We start from the raw sequence: 25,736 nt of genomic DNA on the forward strand, positions 1-25,736 counted from the left end.
AGATGATATCCACTCCAACGCACCCACCCCCTGCCCTCTCATCAAGACCTGTGACCATCAAGCAGCGTCACGGCCCTTCACCAGGGCCCTCCGAACGCTCCCCCCACCACAGTACCCAGCGCAAGCCAGACCGCGGCTCCCGCACAGCATGGAAAATCCATGAACTCCCCCTCTTAGTGTGGCCATTGTAGGGAGTTCTATTGTATGGGATGTGGTGGTTGCCGGAGCAAAGGCATTCTGCTTTCCTGGTGCGAGATATTACTTGTGAGCTTAAAAGATCATTCTAGATTAAAACTCTGAGCAGCAAATGGTGGTGCCTGCATGCCGGTACTAATGACATCAAGCTGCCGGCAAATCGAGGAAGTTGAGACAGGCTGATGGCAAGCGGATTGGTCTGATCTTAACATATGGTCTTAGAGTTGATCACTTCTCCAGGCTATATGCACTGGACTCTTGGATAAAAAAATTAAAATTTAACTCTCCCCGCGTTGGACTTCATTGATAACTTAGATTTGTTTTTGGGAGCGACCTCAGGTTCTTGAAAAAGGGACAGCTTGCATCCGAACAGAATAGGAAGGAAAATGCAGTGTACTAACATTACACATGCACTAAACAAGTAATGAGATATTTATACTGAAACAAATCTAACTGATAACTATAGAGGAAAGCCCATCAAATTGTCAGAGACTCTAAAGTCACCTAGTCTGTTCTCTCTGCTACCGCACGGCAAGTGGTACTGGAGCGCCAAGTCTAGGACCAAAAGGCTCCTCAACAGCTTCTACCCCCAAGCCATAAGACTGCTGAACAATTAATAAAATCCCCACAGGACAATTTATGTTGACACACACCACCCCCCTCCCGTTGGTACACTGCTGCTATTCACTGTTTGTTTGTTACCTATGCATAGTCCCTTCGCCCCCACCTACATGTACAGATTACGTCAACTAGCCTGTACCCCTGCACACTGACTCGGTACCGGTGCCCACTGTATATAGCCTTGATATTGTTATTGTTATTGTGTTACTTTTTATTTTAGTCTGCATGGTAAATATTTTCTTAACCAACAGTGCAGTTCAAGAAGAGTTAAGGGCTTGTAAGTAAGCATTTCACGGTAAAGTCTACACTTGTTGTATTCGGCGCATGTGTCAAATAAAGTTTGATTTGACCTAAACCAACTCACCCCAACTTTAAGACACCCAGATAAATCTCCCCTTTTACATAGCATTCCAACAAATGCCCCTCATTAGTATACTGCCAATGGAAACCTTTTTAATAAGCTCAGTGACCATTATCCCAGTGCCTGCATAAGAGATGCTAAGCTTACCCCAGTTTCCAATTGGTTGTTAGTGTCTTATCCCATCGCTGCTACTCCTGTAAGGGACTCGGGAGAGGTGAAGGTCGAAAGCCATGCGTCCTCCGAAACACAACCCTGCCAAACCGCACTGCTTCTTGACATTCTGCTCGCTTAACCCGGAAGCCAGCCGCACAAAGCACCAATGTGTAGGAGGAAACACAGTATAAATGGTGACCGTGTCAGTGTGCATGGGCCCGACACGCCACAGGAGTCGCTAGAGCGCGATGGGAGAAGGACATCCCGGCCGGCCAAACCCTCCCCTAACCCGGACGACGCTGGGCCAATTGTGCGCCGCCTCATGGGTCTCCCGGTCGCGGTCGGCTGCGATCAAACCTGGTCTGTAGTGACGCCTCAAGCACTGCGATGCAGTACCTTAGACCGTTGCGACAATTTTAGGAATTTTAATGAGCAACATTTCATGTCTTATCTGGGGATATATTTTTTAAACATTGCGCTGCCTTATTGATAGACCTTTCCAAGGCCTTCAAGACAGTTGACCATTACATTCTCATTCAAAGGCTGACTGAAATACGCCTGGATCAGGCCTCTTTGCAAGTGGTTTGCGAATTATCTGTCAGATACGACACAATGCATGATTTCTGTTTTAACCAACCCGTTCACAAACCCGTTCACAAACACTTGAGGTTACTTCGTTCTCCACCGAAACTAGGTAAATACATGTTTTAATTTAAAACACCTCATTGCTGGAACCAACAACAGGATGTTCCAGTACAATTTGGGCAATTTTTTATTATTATTTTTATTATTTATATATTGTTTGGGCACCTTCTAATTGAGGAACGTCATCATTTTTCTTGAACATTTGGGTCGTGCTGTATTTTACTTGTTTTAATATGGTATTTAATTGTTTACGTAGTGCTCCCTTGTGAAAGAGACCCTGGTCTCAATGGTGACTCCCTGCTTAAATAAAGTTAAAATACCTTGAATATATATATATTTTTTAAAAGAAGCCTTTTCAGTGTCAAAATAAACAAAAATAAATACTCACACAAGTGTTCGAATACTAACGTCAGTTCGGCTATACAAATAACCGTGCATATCCCTAATTCTCAGACGGTTATTTCTGTGAAAATTCTAATACTAGGATTTCAGTGCCGAGGGCAGTTGAAAAGATGTGTTTTGATGGAGTCGTCATCGTGCTGGTAGTTGGGAATGGCTAGACAGAAGGGTGCTACGATTATTATAATTGATAGGTAAGGCTACTCAAGACTGGCAAGGAAATTACATACATAATAAGGGATGTGTGTGTGTGTGTGTGTGTGTGTGTGTGTGTGTGTGTGTGTGTGTGTGTGTGTGTGTGTGTGTGTGTGTGTGTGTGTGTGTGTGTGTGTGTGTGTGTGTGTGTGTGTATATGATGCTCGAAGGGGGGGGGGGGGGGTTATTAACAGTCTTATAGGACGGTTAATATATCTGCCTCCCAACTGAACCACACAATTGTCCCGTGGCTTGAATACAAAAGTGAATCTAAAACCAAATGAATCAACCTTGAACATGAACATTCGTGACGAAATTAGCTCAATATTTATAGATACACCAATCAGGGATAAGGATGCAGAGATCATTCCAGTAATGGAGCAGTTAGGTAACCATAAAGCACCTCACTCAGACTACTCTCAAAGAGCAATGAACATCATTCCAATCGGTTGTTTCTATCGTCATTGAATTGCCATAGATAGCAGGCCACTCCTGATAACTGCAGCAACTTAGCTGGACCAGAATACAACAGATAATGCATTCGTAATAGGGACTGGCAAACTGCATTACGTTGGTATAGGGACAGGCAAACTGCACTACGTTGGTACAGGGACTGGCAAACTGCACTACGTTGGTACAGGGACAGGCTAACTGCACTACGTTGGTATAGGGACAGGCAAACTGCACTACGTTGGTACAGGGACTGGCTAACCGCACTACGTTGGTATAGGGACTGTCAAACCGCACTACGTTGGTATAGGGACAGGCAAACTGCACTACGTTGGTATAGGGACAGGCAAACCGCACTACGTTGGTACAGGGACTGTCAAACCGCACTACGTTGGTATAGGGACTGGCAAACTGCACTACGTTGGTATAGGGACTGGCAAACTGCACTACGTTGGTATAGGGACTGGCAAACTGCACTACGTTGGTATAAGGACTGTCAAACTGCACTACGTTGGTACAGGGACTGGCTAACTGCACTACGTTGGTACAGGGACTGGCTAACTGCACTACGTTGGTACAGGGACTGGCTAACTGCACTACGTTGGTACAGGGACTGGCAAACTGCACTGCGTTGGTATAGGGACTGGCTAACTGCACTGCGTTGGTACAGGGACTGGCTAACTGCACTACGTTGGTACAGGGACTGGCTAACTGCATTACGTTGGTACAGGGACAGGCTAACTGCACTACGTTGGTATAGGGACTGGCTAACTGCACTACGTTGGTACAGGGACTGGCTAACTGCACTACGTTGGTATAGGGACAGGCAAACTGCACTACGTTGGTATAGGGACTGGCTAACTGCACTACGTTGGTACAGGGACTGGCTAACTGCACTACGTTGGTACAGGGACTGGCTAACTGCATTACGTTGGTACAGGGACTGGCTAACTGCACTACGTTGGTACAGGGACTGGCTAACTGCATTACGTTGGTACAGGGACTGGCTAACTGCACTAAGTTACTTATTAGGGGTCAGCTCTCTGCTCTATTGAGATGCAACCATGAGAAAAGGGACTGACTGACAGTGAGAAATGGGGACAGACCTGGGAAGACGCTGAGGTTGGGGTTCTTGTTGCACCAGTCGGAGGCGCAGCACATTGGGTAGATGCCCGTGTCGTCCTTGGTGGAGGGCGCGCAGATGAAGGGGCGGTCGCGCGGGATCAGCTCGCTCTCGTGCACGCACATGCTGCGCTCGGTGGTGAGCCGGCTGCCAGACTTCATGACCGTTACAAAGCACAGGCCGTCCGTGGTGCACGTAGAGTTGGCGCAGCGCTGGCAATAGCACTGCAGGGCTGGAGGGAGAAGAGTGATGGAACAGAGATTCAGGTAGAGAGAGAAAGAGCGAGAGATAGAGAAAGCAGTGGAGGGAACAAGAGAGAGGACAAAGGAGAGAGATTAATACTAGAGGTCAACCGATTAATCGTAATGAACGATTAATTAGGGCCGATTTCAAGTTTTCATAACAAAATCGGTCATCGCCATTTTTGGACGCCGATTACATTGCAGTCCACGAGGAGACTGCATGGCAAGCTGACCACCTGCTACACGAGTGCATCAAAGAGCCAAGGTAAATTGCTAGCTAGCATTAAACTTATCTTATTTAAAACAATAAATCTTCACAATCACTAGTTAACTACACATGGTTGATGATATTACTAGGTTAACTAGCTTGTCCTGCGTTGCATATAATCAATGCGGTGCCTGTTAATTTATCATCAAATCACAGCCTACTTCGCCAAACGGGTGATGATTTAACAAAAGCACATTCGCGAAAAAAACTGCACAATCGTTGCTAACCTAACCATAAACACCATGCCTTTCTTAAAATCAATACACAAGTATATATATTTTTTTAAACCTGCATATTTAGTTTACAGAATTTCATGTTAGCAGGCAATATTAACTAGGGAAATTGTGTCACTTGTCTTGCGTTCAGTGCAAGCAGAGTCAGGGTATATGCAGCAGTTTGGGCCGCCTGGCTCGTTGCGAACTGTGTGAAGACCATTTCTTCCTAACAAAGACCGTAATTAATTTGCCAGAATTTTACATACTTATGACATAACATTGAAGGTTGTGCAATGTAACAGCAATATTTAGACTTAGGGTTGCCGCCCGTTCGATAAAATACGGAGCGGCTCCATATTTCACTAAAAGAATAAACGTTTAGTTTTTGAAATTATAGTTTCTGGATTTGACCATATTAATGACCAAAGGCTCGTATTTCTGTGTGTTTATTATATTATAATTAGGTCTATGATTTGATAGAGCAATCTGACTGAGCAATGGTGGGCAGCAGCAAGCTCGTAAGCATTCATTCAAACAGCACTTTCCTGCATTTGCCAGCAGCTCTTAGTAATGCTTGAAGCACAGCTCTGTTTATGACTTCAAGCCTATCAACTCCGGAGATTAGGCTGTCAATACTATAGTGCCGATAAGAACATCCAATAGTCAAAGGAATATGAAATACAAATGGAATAGAGAGAAATAGTCCTATAATAACTACAACCTAAAACTTCTTAACTGGGAATATTGAAGACTCATGTTAAAAGGAACCACCAGCTTTCATATCTTCTCATGTTCTGAGCAAGGAACTTAAACATTAGCTTTTTTACATGGCACATATTGCACTTTTACTTTCTTCTCCAGCACTGTGTTTTTGCATAATTTAAACCAAATTGAACATGTTCCATTATTTATTTGAGACTAAATAGATTTTATTTATGTATTAAGTTAAAATTAAAGTGTTCATTGTTCATTCAGTATTGTTGTAATTGTCATTATTACAAATGTATATAAAATATATTTTTTTAAATATATATATATAAAATTGGTAAATCGTCTTTCTTTGGTCCTCCAATAATCGGTATCGGCGATCTAAAATCATAAAATCGGTCGACCTCTAATTAATACCAACCAAAAAATTACTCCGGAATGATTTCTTCCCCACAAAAAGAAACTCAACAAAGCACTTGATAAAATACCAGATTGCAATTTCACATAACAGCGTGTGTGTGTGTGTGTACGATGCGTGTTCCGAGTGAGTTAGGCTAAAAGCAACAGATGAATAGCTACAGTGCAACACAAAAACAACAATAAACAACAAGTCAACAACAACGCTAGTTCGTCTCCAAGGTGATCCACCTCACCACCTGTGGTCTCACTGCCTCTAAGCCAGCTTCCTTCTTGCTCAGCCTTTTTGCAGCCAGGGCACTTGCAGATGAAAAACGTCTCTTCACCTCCGCTAAAGGTTCAAAAATCAAACTTTATTGGTCACATACACATGGTTAGCAGATGTTAATGCGAGTGTAGCGAAATGATTGTGCTTCTAGTTCCAACAGTGCAGTAATATCTAACAATTCCCCAACAACTACCTAATACAAACAAATCTAAAAAGGGGTGAATGAGAATATGTACAAATATGTAAACTCCGCAAAAAAAGAAACATCCTCACTGTCAACTGCGTTTATTTTCAGCAAATTTAACGTGTAAATATTTGTATGAACAAAACAAGATTCCACAACTGAGACAAACAACAGGTTCCACAGACATGTGACTAACAGAAATTGAATAATGTGTCCCTGAACAAATGGGGGGGGGGGGTCAAAATCAAAAGTAAGTCAGTATCTGGTGTGGCCACCAGCTGCATTAAGTACTGAAGTGTATCTCCTCCTCATGGACTGCAACAGATTTGCCAGACATTTCTGGGGGGAATGGTATTAGCCCTCACCCTCCGATCCAACAGGTCCCAGGCGTGCTCAATGGGATTGAGATCCGTGCTCTTCGCTGGCCATGGCAGAACAATGACATTCCTATCTTGCAGGAAATCACGCACAGAACGAGCAGTATGGCTGGTGGTATTGTCATTCTGGAGTGTCATGTCAAGATGAGCCTGCAGGAAGGGTACCACGAGGTAGGAGGACGTCTTTCCTGTAACGCACAGCCTTGAGATCGCCTGCAATGACAAGCTCAATCCGATGATGCTGTGACACACTGCCCCAAGACCATGACGGACCCTCCAAATCGATCCCGCTCCAGAGAACAGGCCTCGGTGTAACGCTCATTCCTTCGATGATAAACATGAATCCGACCATGACCTCTGGTGAGACAAAATCGTGACTCGTCAGTGAAGAGCACTTTTTGCCAGGGTTTGTGCCCATATGCAACGTTGTTGCCGGTGATGTCTGGTGAGGACCTGCCTTAAGACAGGCCTACAAGCCTTCAGTCCAGCCTCTTTCAACTCTCGTGCGTTCCTGGTGTAACTCAGGTGTTGTTGCCATCCTGTACTTGTCCTGCAGGTGTGATATTCGGATGTACCGATCCTGTGCGGGTGTTGTTACATGTTTTCTACCACTGCGAGGACGATCAGCTGTCCGTCCTCTCTCCCTGTAGCGCGGGTCTTAGGCGTCTCACAGTACGGACATTGCCATTTATTGCCCTGGCATCATCTGCAGTCCTCATGCCTCCTTGCAGCATGCCGAAGTCACGTTCACGCAGATGAGCAGGGACCCTGGGCATCTTTCTTTTTGTGTTTTTCAGAGTCAGTAGAATGGCCTCTTTAGTGTCCCAATTGTCATAACTGTGACCTTGCCTACCGTCTGTAAGCTGTTAGTGTCCATGGCTACGAGGCGGTAGTCATTTAGTTCAGTTATCTTTGCCTTCTTGGGTACAGGAACAATGGTAGCCATCTTGAAACATGTGGGGACTGGGATAGGGAGCAATTGAATAGGTCTGTATACACACCAGCCAGCTGGTCTGCGCATACTCTGAGGACGTGGCTAGGGATACCGTCTGGGCCAGCAGACTTGCGAGGGTTAACACGTTTAGATGTTTTATTCGCGTCAGCCACTGAGAAGGAGAGGGGTGTGTGCAGTCCTTGTTAGCGAGCCACGACGGTGGCACTGTATTATCCTCAAAGCAGGCAAAGGTGTTTAGTTTGTCTGGAAGCAAGTCGTCAGTATCCGTGACGTGGCTGGTTTTCTTTTTGTAGTTTGTGATTTCCTGTAGACCCTGCCACATACGTCTCGTGTCTGAGCCGTCGAATTGCGACTCCACCTTGTCCGTGTACCTGCATTTCGCTTCTTTGATTGCCTTGCAGAGGGCATAACTACACTGTTCATATTCAGCCAAATTTCTAGACCCCTTTCCATGGTTAAATGTGGTGTTTCGCACTTTCAGTTTTGCTCGAATACCACCATTCATCCACGGTTTCTGGTTAGGGTAGGTTTTAGTCACAGTGGGTACAACATCTCCAATGCACTTCTTTATAAACTCACTCACCGAGTCAGTGTATAGGTCGATGTTATTCTCGGAGGCTCACCGGAACATATTCCAGTCCGCGTGATCAAAACAATCGCGAAGTGTGGCTTCCGATTGCTCAAACCAGCGTTGAATGGTTCTCGTCGCTGCTACCTCCTGTTTGAGTTTCTGCCTATAAAGACGGTAGGAGTAAGATGGCGCCGTGGTCGGATTTTCCGAAGGGAGGGTATTGTATACATCGCAGAAGTTAGAGTAGCAGTGGTCAAGAGTATCACCCCTATGTGCCGTGCAATCAATATGCTGATAGAATTTATGTAGCCTGGTTCTCAAATATGCCTTGTTAAAATCCCCAGCTACAACAAACACAGCCTCAGGATATATGATTTCCAGTTTACATAGAGTCATAGAGTCTACTCCTACCGTCTTTTATTCCTAGTCTAATGGTATGGTTGTCAGTCGAAAGGGGGGGGGGGGGGGATCTATACAGTCATTTAACCGGTCTCCTCCCCAATCACTGATTGCAAGAAAGTCATTTCACTGTACTTGTGCATGCGACATTAAAAACTTTTAACTTGATTAAAGTGGATTTAACAGGTGACACCAATAAGGGATCATGTCTTTGACCTGAATTCACATGGTCAGTCTGTGTCATGGAAAGAGCAGGTGTTCCTCATGTTTTTCCACTCTCAGTGCAGTTGCGGTACAGTGGTCAAGGAAACTCAACCAAAACAATAGAAATGCCATGGAAATGTGTGGGGGAAAGATCCCGAGTCTCCTCATTGCACCCCAGGAAAACAAGTCTATATTTAAGCTATTGTTTCACACTATATGTTGAGGTAAAAATATGAGTAAAATGATATTTTAATTATACATTTTGTATTGTAGATATGTAGGGGTGTAATAGTGTTATATGATTACTGTTTTATATTTTGTATTTACTATGGCTCCCCATTAGCTGTTGCCAAGGCAGCAGCTTCTCTTCCTGGGGTCCAGCAAAATGAAGGCAGTTTATTCAATTTTAAAAACATAACATATAAAACAATGAACGTGCCTTAATGTGTTTGGACCCCAGGAAGAGTAGCTGCTGCCTTGGCAACAGCTAATGTGGACCCATAGTAAATACCCCAAAAATGTTACTGTCATCGTCACCAATCAACTGCATTAGTTAAAAACAACCTTACCACCCCCCACTGATTTCTCGATGCTAGCTATATGCTACCAGCTTATACAAATGGGAGTTAGCATTTAGCAGTCACAAATACTAAACCTGAAAAGGGACAACTTCAAAAATGTTGTGCAGCAAAAACAACCAAATATCAAATCAAATATATTTATAAAGCCCTTCTTACATCAGCTGATATCTCAAAAGTGCTCTACCGAAACCCAGCCTAAAACCCCAAACAGCAAGCAATGCAGGTGTAGAAGCACGGTGGCTGGAAAGGCCATATGTAATATATCTCCAAATTAGACTTCAGTAACCGTAGTGGGCCTGTTACAATACAGTCGTGGCCATAAGTTTTGAGAATGACACAAATATTAATTTCCACAAAGTTTGCTGACGCGATCAGGACACGGAGGGTGGCCTTCCACAACAAGTTGCTGCCACCCCCGTGCTTCAGGGTTGGGATGGTGTTCTTCGGCTTGCAAGCTTCCCCCTTTTTCCTCCAAACATGAAGATGGGCATTATGGCCAAACAGTTCTATTTTTGTTTCATCAGACCAGAGGACATTTCTCCAAAAAGTACAATCTTTGTCTCCATGTACAGTTGCAAACTGTAGTCTGGATTTTTTTAATGGCGGTTTTGGAGCAGTGGCTTCTTCCTTGCCGCGCGGCCTTTCAGGTTATTTCGATATAGGACTCGTTTAACTGTAGATATTGATACTTTTGTACCGGTTTCCTCCAGCATCTTGCTGTTTCCTCTCCTTTGCTGTTGTTCTGGGATTGATTTGCACATTTCGCACCAAAGTACGTTCATCTCTAGGAGAAAGAACACATCTCCTTCCTGAGCGGTATGACGGCTGTGTGGCCCCATGTGTTTATACCTGCGTACTATTGTTTGTACAGATGAATGTGGTACCTTCAGGCGTTTGGAAATTGCTCCCAAGGATGAACCAGACTTGAGGTCTCCAATATTTTTTATGAGGTCTTGGCTGATTTCTTTTGATTTCCCCATGATGTCAAGCAAAGAGGCACTGAGTTTGAAGGTAGGCCTTGAAATACATCCACAGGTACACCTCCAACTGACTCAAATGATGTCAATTAGCCTATCAAAAGCTTCTAAAGCCATGACATCATTATCTGGAATTTTCCATTAAGTATAAAGGCATAGTCAACTTAATGTATGTAAACTTCTGACCCACTGGAATTGTGATTGTGAATAATCTGTCTGTAAACAATTGTTGGAAAAATGACTTGTGTCATGCACAAAGTAGATGTCCTAATCGACTTGCCAAGACACTGTTTATTTAACAAGAAATTTGTAGAGTGGTTGATAAAACGAGTTTTAACGACTCCAACCTAAGTGTATGTAAACTTCCGACTTCAACTGTATCTCGCTTGCTGTTGCTAGCTAATTTATCCTGGGATATTAAACATTTGGTTGTTATTTTACCTGAAATGAACAAGGTACTTTTTTTGGGAACTTTGTCGATTTTTTTATGTACAAAGATCCAGCGACGGGGAGACCCATGATGCAGCGCACAATTGGCCCAGTGTCGTCCAGGTTAGGGGAGCCGGCCGGGACGTCCTTGTCCCATCGCACTCTAGCAACTCCGTGCACATGCACGCTGACACGGTGTTTCGCCAATACATTGGTGCGGCTGGCTTTTGGGTTAAGCGAGCAGTGTCGTGTTTCGGAGGACGCTTGGCTCTCGATCTTCACCGTTCCCGAGACCGTACAGGAGTTGCAGCGATGGGACAAGACTTACTACCAATTGGAGATCACAAAATTGGGGAGAAAAGGGGGTAAAAAGTACCACGATAAATATAATAACAATAGAACCAAGTTCTATTTTAGCCTCTGGCTACGCAGACCCTCGCAAGCAGTTTGGATGAAATGATTAAATAGCATGTGTAAATGTATTTTGCCATGCTTGCACACGTAGAACAGATCAGCATGTAAGATCTTTGCAAACCTGGATTGTACAATATTATTATACAAATTCTTCAATTTCTGTATAGTTGGTTGTTGATCATTTCTAGACAATTTTCAAGCAGATTTTAAGTCAAAACAGTAACTAGGCCACTCCGGAACATTCATTGTTGTCTTGGTAAGCAACTTGTGTAGATTTGTGGTCATGGGAAAGACACCTTGGCTCTAGAGCCCAATAGACCTCAACTTCCTTGCTTCCCCTCCTATCAGAAAACATGAGAAATGTTGTAATGAAGTTAAACAGCACTGCTCTGAACCAACATGGCATGTCAAGGCACTACGATGGAAATCTAGGTTCGCCTATCAGTGATCATTGAAGAGAAGGTAAACTGAGGAGAGAGATTAAATCATTTAGGCTAACAGTGTTGAGACGAGACTAGTCTGTCATGTCTGCCAGAACAGCAGGATGGGTGTGACAGACAGAGACAGTCAGGGTTGGGACAAGTTGTCTCAGTCACAGCCTGGTCCTATTCTGGATCTGGGGGGAGTGACTCACCGCCTGCTTGGAAAATGAATCAGACACACAGTGACTAGGGCTACGTGAAAACAACACACAGTGGCTGAAGGGGGGGGGGTCTGTTTCTGTTCCTAAAGAGGATTACGTGTGTCAGCTCATCACCTGACCACTTGGACCTTGATCAGCTGAATCACGTATATAAGAGCTGGGCTGGATAAAACAAGCTACATGTACAAACTACACCCAAGTAGATGACTACATTTACATTGAAGTGGTTTAGCAGACGTTCTCATACAGAGGGAATTACAGTCAATGCATTCAACTAAATTCAGTAGGGAGAAACATTTAAATAAATATATAAAACCCTGCTCTCTGTCACTTCTTCCAACCGCCTGCTGGCTTGCGTAGATACAACAGCTGCCGGTAAAAACAGCTCTCATGACAAAATAATAACTCTTGAGGTATAATTGGAATTATTTCCTAATTAATTTCTTAAAATGGCTCCCTCTACTGTTAATCACAATCGTGTCGAGAGAAAAGAAAATAAACCACTCAGCGGATATGTGGCAATGAGGCAGTCCCAGTCACACTAAATAAAAATACACAGAGGGGTAGGTGTTAGGGGTAAGGTAATAAGTGCAGGGCCCACATATAGCCTAGTCCCCTAGGTCTGGGTAAGGTAGTAAGGACCCACATATAGCCTAGTCCACTAGGTCTGGGTAAGGTAGTAAGGGCATGGCCCAGATATAGCCTAGTCCCTTGGTCTGGATGGGGTACTAAGGGCCGGGCCCACATTTAGCCCAGTCTCCGAGGTCTGGGCAGCACTGTAGCGTAAAATCCCCATCAACTGGATAATTGACCATTTATAGTTTTGGTGGATATTATCCAACCATTATGTAGGTTGGTGGAAATTCCCATTGACTGAGGATGAGAGGTCTCCATTATGTAGATGTGTGAAAAATGTTGAATAATAATAATAAACTACATTCTATCCATCCGAATCCATTACTATGTGAATGCTACAGGCCCATAATCGTATCCTGTGGGTACAGCCTAGGGAGCGAGGCTTGCGTCACTACTCCAAATATTATAAGATGCACACGTCTAAGTTTACCGTTATTAAGAGGAAAAGGGACAAGGAGCTAATATCTTGCAACCGATGTCTTAGCATTAAATGATTAAGTTCAATCAAAGATGCACAGTTAGAGACCTATAAATATAGGATATGTATATTGTGAATAACATTTTACCATTGGACATTCCACTGAATAATAAAGCAAGCCATGTCTGACGAAAATAATAACACAGCGTCTCTAACAAAACATCCATAGGACTTACATTGTAGCACAACATCCATAGGACTTACATTGTAGCACAACATCCATAGCACTTATATTGTAGCACAACATCCATAGCACTTATATTGTCTCTGTAGCACATCCATAGCACTTATATTGCAATGAAACACAACATCCATAGCACTTATATTGTCTCTGTAGCACATCCATAGCACTTACATTGCAATGAAACACAACATCCATAGCACTTATATTGTCTCTGTAGCACATCCATAGCACTTACATTGCAATGAAACACAACATCCATAGCACTTACAGTGCAATGAAACACAACATCCATAGCTAAATAAATTAAACAGTTCAATACTGGAGTAAGATATGATGATATGCTAAGTATCCTTTTATATACTGATGATATTATTATGATGGCAGAAACTGAACAAGACCTGCAGAACATGTTATTATGTGAAGTCTGTTGGTGTAAAAGACGGAGACTCATGATTAACCGGACAAAAACACAGATAAACAAACATTACAATAATTCACTTTGTGTCAATTAATCGCATAAGGGATGGGATGCCAATTGGCGATTTGACACGGAAAAAGAAAAAAAATACATCCATCCATCCAGTACAATGAAACACATCAACATTCATAGCTCTTCATGAACTCTTGAAACAATCCAAACATGACCATTTTAACTCACACAGTAACATCCATTTAGTCAATTAAAGTTTTCATTCGTCGTCACACCTCTCCTGGCGTCAGTGATCCCAGTGACTTCTGTGAGAATGCTTCAACCTGGAGATCGCCACAGGGAAGACGTGACTCTCTCTTGTGAGAAGCAAATATATAGCCATCCATCCAGACAATGCCAAAATTGAATCAACACGCCAGGCTCCCACGCTTGCCAAGTCGCGAGTATCCCCTCTCATTCTTCCACTACAGCACCACTCTAGGTCCTTAGCTGCACTGACAGAGTAGAGTAGAGCAGCTTGGGCCTGCCAGGCAGGGACTCATTCATGCCTGACTGAGCCCTGCTCGACCCGCCACCTGGCAGGCAGCAATCCCTTCGACTGATATCCTCTCTTCATCCTCGTCTCCTTGCTCTTCCTTCCTCGTCTCCTTGCCCTCAGTCGTGGCGGCCTCTTGGCTGTATGCCGGGCAGTGGCCTCTCCATCTCGCTCCCTTTTTTCCTCCCACCCTTAGCTGTGTATGGTGCAGTGGCCAGCCACATGTTATTTATATTTCCTTAGGAGGGGGGGGGGGGGGGGGGTTGGCTTTTGTGCTGACGGGTCAAATTGTCCCTCCCTCGTTGTGTCGCTAATGGACCAGGCAGCATGTCAGAGGAACAGAACAGGGCTGCAACATGGAAGCTAGATACTGTGCCAACTAGTCTCGAAGACAGATCAGAGAAAATGTTGTTGTTTTTTTGTTTACATCTCTTTTTTTTTTTCTGAAAATAAGGTTAGGACATTGTCACTTTCACAAAGAAAGCCCTTCCAAATGTATTCAATGTCAATAACTAAAATGTTAACATATTTAAGATCACCAAATCAACAAAAAATGATAATAAACTATGCCAGATGTGTAATGACCCGAGACAACAGGCACATGGTCAATGACAATAGCATCAAACATCTTCCAAGATGATTCACTACAAGGGAACAGAAAGGGGCGGGAACCAGGGGGAGTCTGAGAGAACCTCAGCGTAGAAGAAAACAAGGGGGAGAGAAGACTTCAGAGGCAAAGAACACAGACCATATTAGGGTGGTATATAGAATTCATTTGCATTCATGTCTTAGCGCGACGTTCCAAATGCCCGTATCGCAAGAACCGAGCAGTTTATATTTTTTCAGTTCTTATGACTGTCTTTTTGGTCTCGCCTCCGTAAGGGCGGTGTGCAACATTCCACTCGCTAGGGTTGGGCGGAATGCAGATTTTAATATCGTCATACCATCCTTCAAACAAAAATAAAACAAATTGCAAAGACAGGCAATCCAGCTCATAAAGTTATAAATATATTAGGTAGGAGCTATCAAAAGTAATTTTTGGTGAGTTTGGACATTTACAAGTGAATGTGAATGAGAGACATTTTACAAATGAACAAAGTCTTGACACATGCTTGTCTGAGGAAGAACAGTACTGGCTCTGGAGCAACATGTGTATACACTGTGTCTGTGTGGAGTCTGGAGTCGCTAGGGCAACGGATCTGCCTGCTCTGCTCGCAGAAGATGGGGGAGGAGCAGACGGGCCGAGAACGGAGAGGAGAAAAACTGCAAGGAAATCATAAGATAGAAGTGGCAGCGGTAAAAAATAACTCATCCAAAAGGGCTTTGACTTCTCAAACACAGCAGAAAGCTAAACACAATATGATGCCCCGTCACCTTATTAATTCAGCCACTTACTAAGATAAGTAGCATCTTAAACGTAGGTGTCGCGTTAAAGCAGAATTCGTAATTTCTCACGTCGGAAAAAAAGACGAACTCATAAAGAAATATCTTAATGCGATTTGTAAACACAGATCTGAAATGCTTCTTAATGTAATTTCTGCTCGGCATCAGACACATTTTGTGCCTCAGTTGAAGTTCTCCACTCAGATGAAAATTCAAACAGCCATTCTATCAGCAGACAGCGTTCTAACTGATGTGTAGCTACTTTTTCCCTGTACTTTTCTCGGTGTAGCCAGACTACTTTTCTCTAGTAAAATGCAAGATTCATTTTAAGCAAAACATTAGGAAATTTAGTTGGCTAAATTCTTTATATGATTAAACAGAAATATGGTGGCCATGTGTTGTTTTTGCAAGAAAAGATCTTGCCTTTCATTGTAAGCTAATTTACTTGTGTGGCTGTTAGCCAAATAGCGTTGCACTTCTGTTGTCATCTGATGAAAATGAAGCTATTTTCTGCCGAATTTGTTGCACTAATGTATTTTTTTGTGAAGGAAAACTATAGTTGCACGTCCTTGATCACTAATTGAAACAACAACAACAAAAAAGACTTGACTTTCAATATAAACTGCGACCCGTCAATACACAGCTGGACTCACCTGCCGTGGGGATGTTTTTCAGCGGCAGGGAATGGGAGACTAGTCAGGATTGAGGGAAAGATGAGCGGAGCAAAGTACAGAGACCCTTGATGAAAACCTGCTCCAGAGAGCTCAGGACCTCAGACTGGGGCAAAGGTTCACCTTCCAACCAAACAACAAACCTAAGCACACAGCCAAGACAATGCAGAAGTGGCTTCTGAACAAGTCTCTGAATGTCCTTGAGTGGCCCAGCCAGGGCCAGGACTTGAACCCGATGGAACATCTCGAGAGAGAGACCTGAAAATAGCTGTGCAGCAACGCTCCCCATCCAACCTGACAGAACTTGAGAGGATCTGCAGAGAATGAGAGAAACTCCCAAATACAGGTTTGCCAAGCTTGTAGCTTAATACCCAAGAAGACTCAGAGCTGTAAATCGCTGCCAAAAATGCTTCAAGTACTGAGTAAAAGGGTCTGAATACTTATGTGCAACCTTTGTTTATCTAGGCAAGTCAGTTAAGAACAAATTCTTATTTACAATGACGGCCTATATGGAAATGTGATATCAGTTCATTTTTAATACTTGTGTGTAGATGTAAAAAAAAAAATGTCCCCCTCATTTATTTAAAAATAAGGCTGTACCGTAACAAAATATGGAAAAAGTCAAGGGGTCTGAATACCTTCCGAATGGACTGTATACCGCCCACGCCTACCATTCGCACAGACACCAAGCCCCTCCCCCTGCCACTCACAACAACAACGAGATGACAGATCACTTCTTCCTCTCGGACAACAAGCAGTTTCAACTCGCTATTTACATTTGAGGTTTGGTCCGACATTTAAAAAAGTGGTTATATGGACACATTATTTTACTGTAATAGAGGAGACCGTAACCTTTCTTAACTCCCAACATTTAGAACAGAGCCTACTAAAACGGGAGTATCAATGAACATCACTGTGGATTATTAATGTTGCTAGCAGCATTTTAGCCCCCAGACTGTTTAGCCTGTGTTTCATAAAATGTGCAAGAAAGCATAAAAATATCAATTTACATAAGGAATTGACAACTCGTTCTCATTCTGAGAAATAAGCATAATCTTATCCAGGTAGGCCACTTGGATTTCAACATCTAAACCAAATGAACAGGCCGTGTTGTTCCAAACAGTTGAAGACGGGCAGGAGGGTGTATTCATAACAGTTCAACTGTTCTACCTTGTTAGCAAGCATATAGATCCAAGTTGGTATAAGAATATTTTGAAGATAAATACACAACGCAGAGACAGAGGACGAGAGGTCAATACAGGACTAAAGGTCAAGAGGATTAATAGTCAATGGAGTACTAACGATCAATGAAAATAGAGATTTTTCTGCAATAGGGAATTAAATGAGCGATGAGTCAGAGCCATGAGAGGAATTTGTCTATACATTGAGCCTGAAATAGGATACTTGTTATTTGGCCATTGGCCCAGTTTTATTGCACGGAATTCTAATTGGTCAACCACAGGCTAGGGCTTGGTTATAAACTACATCCTGTCCCTTTGTTCACTGGAGAGAATCACAGAGGACAGGGGAGCATGAACATCTACCATCTACTTCCAAGGATGATTTGTCTGCTTTGAATAAACCTAATTTGCCTCCACCCTGATTTGATTTGGGGTTTGTGTTGATTGAAGAGTAACATCAACTGCTAACATTGGCTAGACTTTAAATACAAAGTTTAGCTGGCTACTCACGTGGACTTGTGCTTGAGAGATTGTTTATGAGACCTGTGTTCATATTCTAGAATGCCTGCTACCAGAAGTTTGTCATTATCAGTGGATATGCATTGTGCATGGTTCTTAATGCTGAGCGATTAACCGAAATGTTTGTTCTATTTCAGTTTTTTTTTCTTTTTTCGAATTGACATATGTCTGTTCAATTATTTGAATTCCATTTTGTTCAGTTTTGTTTTCCGTGAGCTCAATGCACACATTGATCTCTAGAGAAAATGTAGCGCAATCAGATCATATGCCCGAACTGTGCGATGTAGTAGGGTGTTAAATTTCCAACAGGCCAATGTTCTACGTAGTTAACTACAATGACCATAATCCATTGCGCGTCTAAACATGTCCGGCATGTGTTTCTTTTACGCCTGCGATGTAAGAGACAGAAGAATGAGTGATCAAGACGGGATAAATAGCAGTTTCTCCCCGATGTATCTTGAAACTGAAAATACACGATCTAAGTGACTGATAGTTGGTATTCAGCAGTCATAAAACAAGGTCTTATTTACCTTGAAGAACTACTAAAATAGTGATTTTGTCAGGCAGCAGCTCTACAAAGATGTGATGACTTGGAATGAAATCGTAAAGTAATATGAATAAATGATGGTTAAGTGATCAGCAGTCATGGGCAGTCAATACCATCATGGGACTTTTATTCTGTGTTAATACATTCAACCTACATAATGCATAGTGAATTTAATGTTTAATAAAATAAAAAAATATCTAAACTGCAAATCGATTGATTATTATTGATTAATTTTTAATAATTGAAATGAAACCGAACATACTTTTTTTTTAAAGCACTATTCACTTAGCACTAATGGTTCTGGTTACATCTGTAAAAAAAAAGGCCATTTTTATCAACAAACTTCATGTATTATTGCAAAAAAAAAGCAGGTGAACCTATTTTGATAAAATAGTTATATTATTAGTGGGTTTTATGGTTAAAAGGCTTATATTCAGCTTAGGTATAATTTTACAAGCCCTGTATTCAATAGATTACTGACTGTTTGAAATGTAGTGCATTGACCTTTAAATTGTGCAACAAAGCTTATTTAGAAAAGTAATAAATAAAATCTAGATATCCTTTTAGGCCATATCACACAGCCTTAACCAGAGCAGAGAGAGAGGGAGTTGGAAGAGGGCCTTCCACAATCCACATCTGATTGACTGCCGAGCTAGGGTTTGAAGGAGAGGAAGACGGAGAAAGAGCAGGAGACCAGAAGAGTGTAAATGTGTATATCCACGTTATGTCACTGAGGCCATCCTGGCATGGAGGCGGTGCCAAGAGAAGGCTTTCTGGGACCAACATAGAAAGGGAGATAGATAGAGAGGGAGGAGGAAGAGGGTAGAAGAGGAGCAGGGGGGGGGGGGGATTTGAGGAGAAGAAGAGGTTGTTTTCAGCTATCAGCCTCCAGTATTCCAGTGGGGTCTCATCCTAACCCAAGAGGAGGAAAGAGGTGAGGGAGGTTGAGGTCTGGTGACACGCTGCCCTGCCCCGTGTGCCCCAGCCACGCTACTACCCACACTAGTCCAGTGCCAAGCGCCTAGAGCACACAGAGCCTCGAGCCACAGCCTTTAATCCATTAAACACTACACAATTTTCACCAGCATGCCGTAACCAGGCAACGCACGAACATTGCATAGCTGTCAGTATGCAGTTAGGGAGGTAAAATCTCACCCCCTTGCCTCTTGTAACAGTGTGACAAAGTAACAAGAGTGGGGAACAAATAGGCTAGAACTAGCGACAAGCCCGGGCGCTCGGGTCAACACTCTAGCGGAGGGGGGCATGAAATGAATTTGGTCTAATCTAAGTCTGAAGTTCCGACGCATAATTTACATTTGCACCGAGGCCAGGATTTAATATCCCATTCTGATTGGTAAAACCACGTTGTCAGGGGCAGCAGCGTGTGCATAGACTGTTTCAGGGTACAACAGAACAACTATGAGAAACTGATGCGTAAAAAGTAGAGAAGGTACGTCGTTCTATGTTCCCCCCACATCCTTCTGTGTCCCAGGGCCCCCTTATCCCGCCTTCAGGAACCTCCAGTTAAAAAGACAAGCACTGCTAATCATTAGCAGAGGCAACAGTCTGGGAAAGTATTTAGCGGAATCAAATTAACAACTGCCAGATGGACACGAGGAAGGCTGTGTTGTGAACATGCATGGCTGGTTGGGATTACGTTGAGATCAACAGACAGGGCATCCGCTCAGCATGAATCTGTATAGAAGGCACATCTGGGCTGATGAGTAATTCACACTACTACCTAGGGCTGTGACAGCTTCTGACTGCATGTACTGCTGCAGGGAAGGGGGGGGGGGGGGGGGGGGGGGTTCCTAGACAACCAAAGACTTGTTTGATACAACACCTTGGTTGTGTTAGCAAGGTGCAACTAAGTTTTATCACGTTGTAAAGAGTCTATGTTACCGCAGAATAGTTTGCACGGTATACCAAAACTTCGGACTTCTAAAACATGAAAAACAGTTCGGTACTAGAATTTTTACTTTCGGTACTTCTGTCAAATGTGTCTCACGGATCAAGCCTGTATCAGCACAGCCAACCACCTAGTATAGCGCACACCATGCCTGCTCCACTTAGCCTGCACTGGGAGTCTGGGATGCATCATGTTAGCTCCCCAAATCTATGTTGCATAGATTTGCATAGAATCTATGTTGCATAGATTACAGTATGGAATTAACAAGTAAAATATTTGCCAGCTAGATATCTTATAACAACTATTAAGTTATCTGACTAAAATGTGCTAAAAAGCTCTGCAGTTCTGCATTTGGTTTGCTAATTTTGTAGCTAGTTAGCTATCTAGCTAAGTAGGTTAGCTTCTTCCAAAATCAAGCATCGCTTAGTAACCGCAGAGAACCCCCTCCTGGATCAATATTTGTCCAAATATCCAAATATGCAAAAGAAGGATAATTGCATATTTCTACCTTTGTGTACCTATTCAGGATACATCACCAAGGAGAATGATATCCATAATTATGCATTTCTATAAAGTACAGATAAAAAATATATTGTGCCATACACCGGATAGGTGCAGAAAAATGTGTTTTACAGATTCAGCCATAGTAGTATGGCACCCCTGTAGCAAATTAGGGCTAAGTGCCTTGCTCAAATGGCACAGAGAGATTTTTCCCGTTGACGGCTCAGGTATTCGAACCGGCGACCTTTCGGTTACTGACCCAACGCTCTAACCACTAGGCTACCTGTCGCCCTATCTATCAAGAACCCATTGTGTAATTCCCATTGTGTTTTTTGTTTGGCAGACATTTTAAAGTGAAAAATCAGAGTCAAAGCGTAATTCCATTACTGCGGAATTACCCAAAACAACAAAATAAATGTGCTCAGAGCACTGGGGGCTTCACACAACCCTGATTGGATAGGTGCGTTAAGGATTCGGTAGGTACGCTGGGAAGGGGTAGTAGCAACAGAGTGCCCATTGGGGCATGGCGGTGCGTTGCTCTACGAATCAGCCCACCGCCTGCCCTCCAGATCAGGGACACTGTGTACCAGCCCAGGCATATCACACCTAATCACTTATGGATGCTCCAGCGGAAATGTAGTTTTGCATCCCAATAAGGAAGCGAGGGCTCACATCCTCTATCCCAAGAGAGGAGACAGACTCTGGTTCTGGGTGGAGGGGGAAAAAAAGTGAATCTTTAAAACAGCATACTTAGAGAGGCTGCTGGCACACAGGGTACAGCTCACTGTCTCAGCTGTCACTACTGGGTAGACGGAACGGACATCCACCATGCCTTAATACCACTAAGGCAACTAGGCCAGAACATAGGCAGGTGGACGAAGAGATTTGAGGCTAAAAGAATGCTGGCCTTGACCGAGAGAGAGCGAGCGGCTGGTTACAGGCTGCCTGGAACATTAGGTAGACTTACTGAGGAGTGGCTTCAAAGGCACGACAGCCGACTTGGAGTTTGCCAAAAAAGCACCTAAAGAACTTTCAGACCATGAGAAACAAGATTCTCTGGTCTGATGAAACCAGGATTGAATTCTTTGGCCTGTATGACATATCATGTCTGGGAGGAAACCTGTCACCATCCCTACAGTGAAGCATGGTGGTGGCAGCATCATGCTGTGGGGAAGTTTTTCAGCGGCAGGGACTGGGAGACTAGTCAGGATTGAGGGAAAGATGAACGGAGCAAAGTACAGAGAGATCCATGATGAAAACCTGCTTAAGGGTGCTCAGGACCTCAGACTGGGGCGAAGGTTCACCTTCCAACAGGACAACAACCCTAAGCACACAGCCAAAACAAGGCAGGAGTGGTTTCGGGACAAGTCTCTGAATGTCCTTGAGTGGCCCAGACAGAACCCAGACTTGAACCTTGATCGAACATCTCTGGAGAGACCTGAAAACAGCTGTGCAGCGACGCTCCCCATCCAACCTAACAGAGCTTGAGAGGATCTGCAGAGAAGAATGGGAGAAACTCCCCAAATACAAGTGTGCCAAGCTTGTATCATCATACCTAAGAACACTCGAGGCTGTAATTGCTGCCAAAGGTGCTTCAACAAAGTACTGAGTAAAGGGTCTGAATACTTATTGTAAATGTGATATTTCAGGTTTGTATTTTTAATACATTTGCAAAAATTTCTAAAAACCTGTTTCTGCTTTGTCATTATGAGAAGATATAAAAGGGTAAAAAACGATTATCCATTTTATAATAAGGCTGTAACATAACAACATGTGGAAAAAGTCAAGGGGTCTGAATACTTTCCAAATGCACCGTATATCACCAAATTTGACTTAGCAGCTTGGCCATCTAGTGGGAACTGCTGCTAGAAGGCACCAAGGAAAAGTCTGGTCTCTCCAGGTTCAAAGAAGCTGTACTGATTGAAAGCAAGGCTGTTTAGACGATTGGACCTATCAGTTAACTTTCAGAACCAAAATCAAGAGATTTCTCCTCTTTGCCCCCTATGCAAACACAACTGACAAAGCATTATCACATACAAAGCAGAGAACGTGGCCGACTTCACGCCGATAAGGGTCCACGGGGTTAAACTTGTTTCGGAGTGCGACGCCACATTTATCTGAATGAAACATTCAGCAGTCGTCAATAATACATTTCAGCAACAGCGAGACCTTTGTGATTTACACAGGCATTTGAGAGAGTCATTGGAGTCATTGAAGTCCTCCAATACCTCCAATTAACTTCATTCCATAGCGCACAATCTGATTACGACTAAATAAGCCATTTTCTAACAGCGTTAGGGGGGAGGTGGAGTTTGCTAAGACCAAGCTTCAAGTGCCTGCTGCACCGAAGAGCCCCCAGAGAGGCTGCAAATGAAAAGGACGGTATAAAGTTTCATCTAATACCCGGTTCACTGCAAAAAGAGAAGCAAAAGACAACAGCCTCAGATTTCAGAAATCAATGGCAATTGGATTTTCACATCTTTGGAGCCTGTGGCTGCAACCTCTAATGAGGTAATTGAATTATCTCGCATTCAATAGCAGAGCGACCCGTTCAATTGCTATGCAGCAGCGGAGAGAGAGAGAGAAGAGAAAGGAGTCCTTGCTCGTTTCTTTGTGGTGTATAGACGACTGCGCCAATTGATAGCATGTGTGCGTTCTCTCACAGTAAAATGGTGGGTAGGCCTAATTTATCTCTTCGTTAGAATTTCATTCATTAAAAAGCACAGTACGATTTACAGGCATGAGACTAAAACGAATTACAGAAGTATAACTCCTCTAGAAAAAGGTAATCTTGTTCAAGTGGAATATGATTCCTTGATGGGCGCAGCATATCATGTAAATCAAGAACTATTGGAACGTGAACATGACACTGGCTATATTTTTTGTTGTTGATAGCCCACTGATAACATGCATTCCATCTTCGAGTGTGTGGCTATAAAACTCTTTTAGGACATTGCCTTTAATTCGGCGACAGCCGCTAATTACAGTTTTATCTTGTACCAATGCTCTTCTTTAAAATCTCAAGAGTTTATGACAATCCACTGATAACTTTCTGCGTCATCCACTCAGACCAACCGGGTCAGGCGTTGGTCCTCTCCTGCCGAGGGCAACAAGACACAGCCAGCCACCGCCACGAACACTGAAATAACGGATGGCCTACTTCGATTTAGCACACTATACTTGAAACAATGTTCACCTGGGGCTGAGAGTTCTCTCTTGCTAATAAATCACACAAATGTGAGTATCACATTCTCTTTGCCAAATTGGTGTGACCTCATCCCCTCTACACTACTATGCAAATTGTCTGAGTCGCTGCCTTTCCTTACACACACACACACACACACACACACACACGTTGAATGTAGAGCAACTTAGAAACCTTACAGACACATGCTTCGAATGTGGAACAACTGACAGAGATGTTACAGACACACGGGCTTTGAAATGTGGAACAACAGAGATCTTACAATGAAATGAGATGTTCTGGCCCCCATTGGTCTGTTCAGATAAATGATCAGAGACCTCTGTTAATAAATGTATTTTTCTTAATACGTATATCTCTAAATAAATGTTTGAGTTATTTATGCAGGGCTCAACTGAAAGAGAGACCTTAGTCTCAGTATAAAACCTACCTGTCAAAATAAAAAAGGTATAAAATAAAAAGATAATAAATAAATAAATATGTAACCTGCTTTGCTCCAGAGCTTAGCCTATGACTGGGGTAGTCTGTGTGCTTTGCACCACTCAATCAGCCTTCGGGTAGCAGAACTCTCATTATCTCTCTGACTAGACCAGGCTGAGAGAAGTGGCAGCAAGACAGGAGGGATGTGGTGTCACAGTGGTCTAAACCAGTCTGCTAGCTCATATCTAAATTCTGAAAGTAAATACATACTGGAAAAGCAGCCAACAAGTGCTCAGCATATGTGGGAACTCCTTCAAGACTGTTGGAAAAGTATTCCAGGTGAAGATGGTTGAGAGAATGCCAAGAGTGTGCAAAGCTGTCATCAAGGCAAAGGGTGGCTACATTGAAGAATCTCAAATATATTGTGACTTGTTTAACACTTTTTTGGTTACTACATGCTTCCAAGAGTTGATGTTTTCACTATTATTCTACAATTTGGAACTTTTTTTTCTTTCTAAACACCCTGGAATGAGTAGGTGTGTCCAAACTTTTGACTGGTACGGCATGTCACCATTAGTAAATGTACCGTTAATCCCTGTCATTTGGTTACACTCATTTCTGTTAACGTCCGTAAAAAATTACAGTAATTTACCGTTCTCATTCTGAGTGGAAACGTGGTTTCCAGAGATCACAAGCTGCTACACTTGTTTCTGGTATATTTCATAATCATTATTTATGAGTTGTCAATTTTTTTTATTTTTTTATTGTCTTTTGGTTTGGAGTGGTCCATGTGGAGTGGCAGGTAGCCTAGCAGGTAGCCTAGCAGGTAGCCTAGCAGGTAGCCTAGCAGGTAGCCTAGCAGGTAGCCTAGCAGGTAGCCTAGCAGGTAGCCTAGTGGTTAGAGCATTGGGCCAGTACCCGAAAGGTTTCAAGTTCGAATCCCCAAGTTTCCAAGGTAAAAATCTGCCGTTCTGCCCCTGAACAAGGCAGTTCATCTACTGTTTCTAGGCCGTCACTGTAAATAAGAATGTGTTCTTAACTGACTTGCCTAGTTAAATAAAGGTAAAAAAATATAAATAAAAAGTGAGAAATGAGAATGTCTCTGGTTTCTTTGTCCTGATAATGTTGAGTACCTGACCTGCTGCG

General features: G+C 43.1%; 1 protein-coding gene across 2 annotated transcripts in view; it reads right to left on the reverse strand.

Moving 5' to 3' along the window:
- LOC129823004 (TGF-beta receptor type-1-like) overlaps positions 1-25,736 on the reverse strand; it is an 81,820-nt gene that overhangs the window by 46,118 nt on the left and 9,966 nt on the right. For both annotated transcript variants that reach the window (XM_055881656.1, XM_055881655.1), the window contains exon 2: positions 4,126-4,374. In XM_055881656.1, coding sequence (XP_055737631.1) covers positions 4,126-4,374 — 249 coding nt within the window. The remainder of the gene's footprint in view (positions 1-4,125; positions 4,375-25,736) is intronic.

The sequence above is a fragment of the Salvelinus fontinalis genome, chromosome 25, assembly GCF_029448725.1.
Source record: "Salvelinus fontinalis isolate EN_2023a chromosome 25, ASM2944872v1, whole genome shotgun sequence".
NCBI lineage: Eukaryota > Metazoa > Chordata > Actinopteri > Salmoniformes > Salmonidae > Salvelinus > Salvelinus fontinalis.